This window comes from Fulmarus glacialis, unplaced genomic scaffold (genome assembly GCF_000690835.1).
Source record: "Fulmarus glacialis isolate BGI_N327 unplaced genomic scaffold, ASM69083v1 scaffold23720, whole genome shotgun sequence".
NCBI classification, from domain to species: Eukaryota; Metazoa; Chordata; class Aves; order Procellariiformes; family Procellariidae; genus Fulmarus; species Fulmarus glacialis.
The window spans coordinates 11,084-11,847 of NW_009186166.1; the positions used below are offsets into that span (position 1 = coordinate 11,084).

The following is a 764-nucleotide window of genomic DNA, read 5'->3' on the forward strand; positions in this document are numbered from 1 at the left end:
CCACGGCCCCTGTTTTCCCCCCCCCAGTCGTGGAAGACATCAACAAGCGCCGGGAGCCGCTGCCCAGCCTGGAGGCCGTCTATCTCATCACCCCCTCCGAGAAGGTGAATACGCGGTGCCGGGGCACGGCCCTTGGCTGGGGGGAGGCAGAGGGGGGCCCACCCTGGGATGGCATCTTGGCTCCAGCGAGGCCAATGATGCTGCTGGGGCGATGGAGCAGAGGTGCAGAGCTTCCCCCGTGCCAGGAGGGAGGACCCTGGGTGACCCTGCTGAGATGCCTGTGGTGCCACCCTGCCCGTCCCAGCTGGTCCCTTCTCTCTTGCAGTCCATCCACTCCCTCATCAGCGACTTCAAGGATCCCCCCACCTCCAAGTACAGAGCTGCCCACGTCTTCTTCACTGACTGTGAGTACCCGGGGGTCGCAGCTCCCACCCCATTGCCTGGGCACCCCGGACCCCCAGCTCCCCACTGGCACCTCCCGGGCAAGAGAGAAGGAGAAAGAGCAAACCGAGGGGTGACAGCCCCGTCCTGCCCATGGGACTGGGCGGCTGCAAGTGCAGGCGGGAGTCTTCCATCACCTGCTCCCAAAGGGATGGCCGGATTCCTGTGCCCCAGGGCAGGTGCCACAGGCAGCCAGCCCCGCTCCAAGGAAAAAACAGAGGGGAGGGAAAGTCACTGTCACTAAAACGCGTGTAAGCAAGCGGGGATGGAGGGATGCTGAGCGCTACCCTCCTCCTCCTCCTCCCCCCCTTGCAGCCTGCCCC

At 65.4% G+C, this 764-nt stretch overlaps 1 protein-coding gene across 1 annotated transcript in view; it reads left to right on the forward strand.

Annotated features, from left to right (window-relative positions):
- LOC104083517 (syntaxin-binding protein 1) overlaps positions 1-764 on the forward strand; it is a gene marked incomplete at its 3' end in the record, with an annotated part of 8,093 nt that overhangs the window by 1,012 nt on the left and 6,317 nt on the right. Inside the window, exons 3-4 of the mRNA XM_009587024.1 lie at positions 28-104; positions 326-404. Of these exons, the coding sequence (XP_009585319.1) occupies positions 28-104; positions 326-404 (156 nt within the window). The remainder of the gene's footprint in view (positions 1-27; positions 105-325; positions 405-764) is intronic.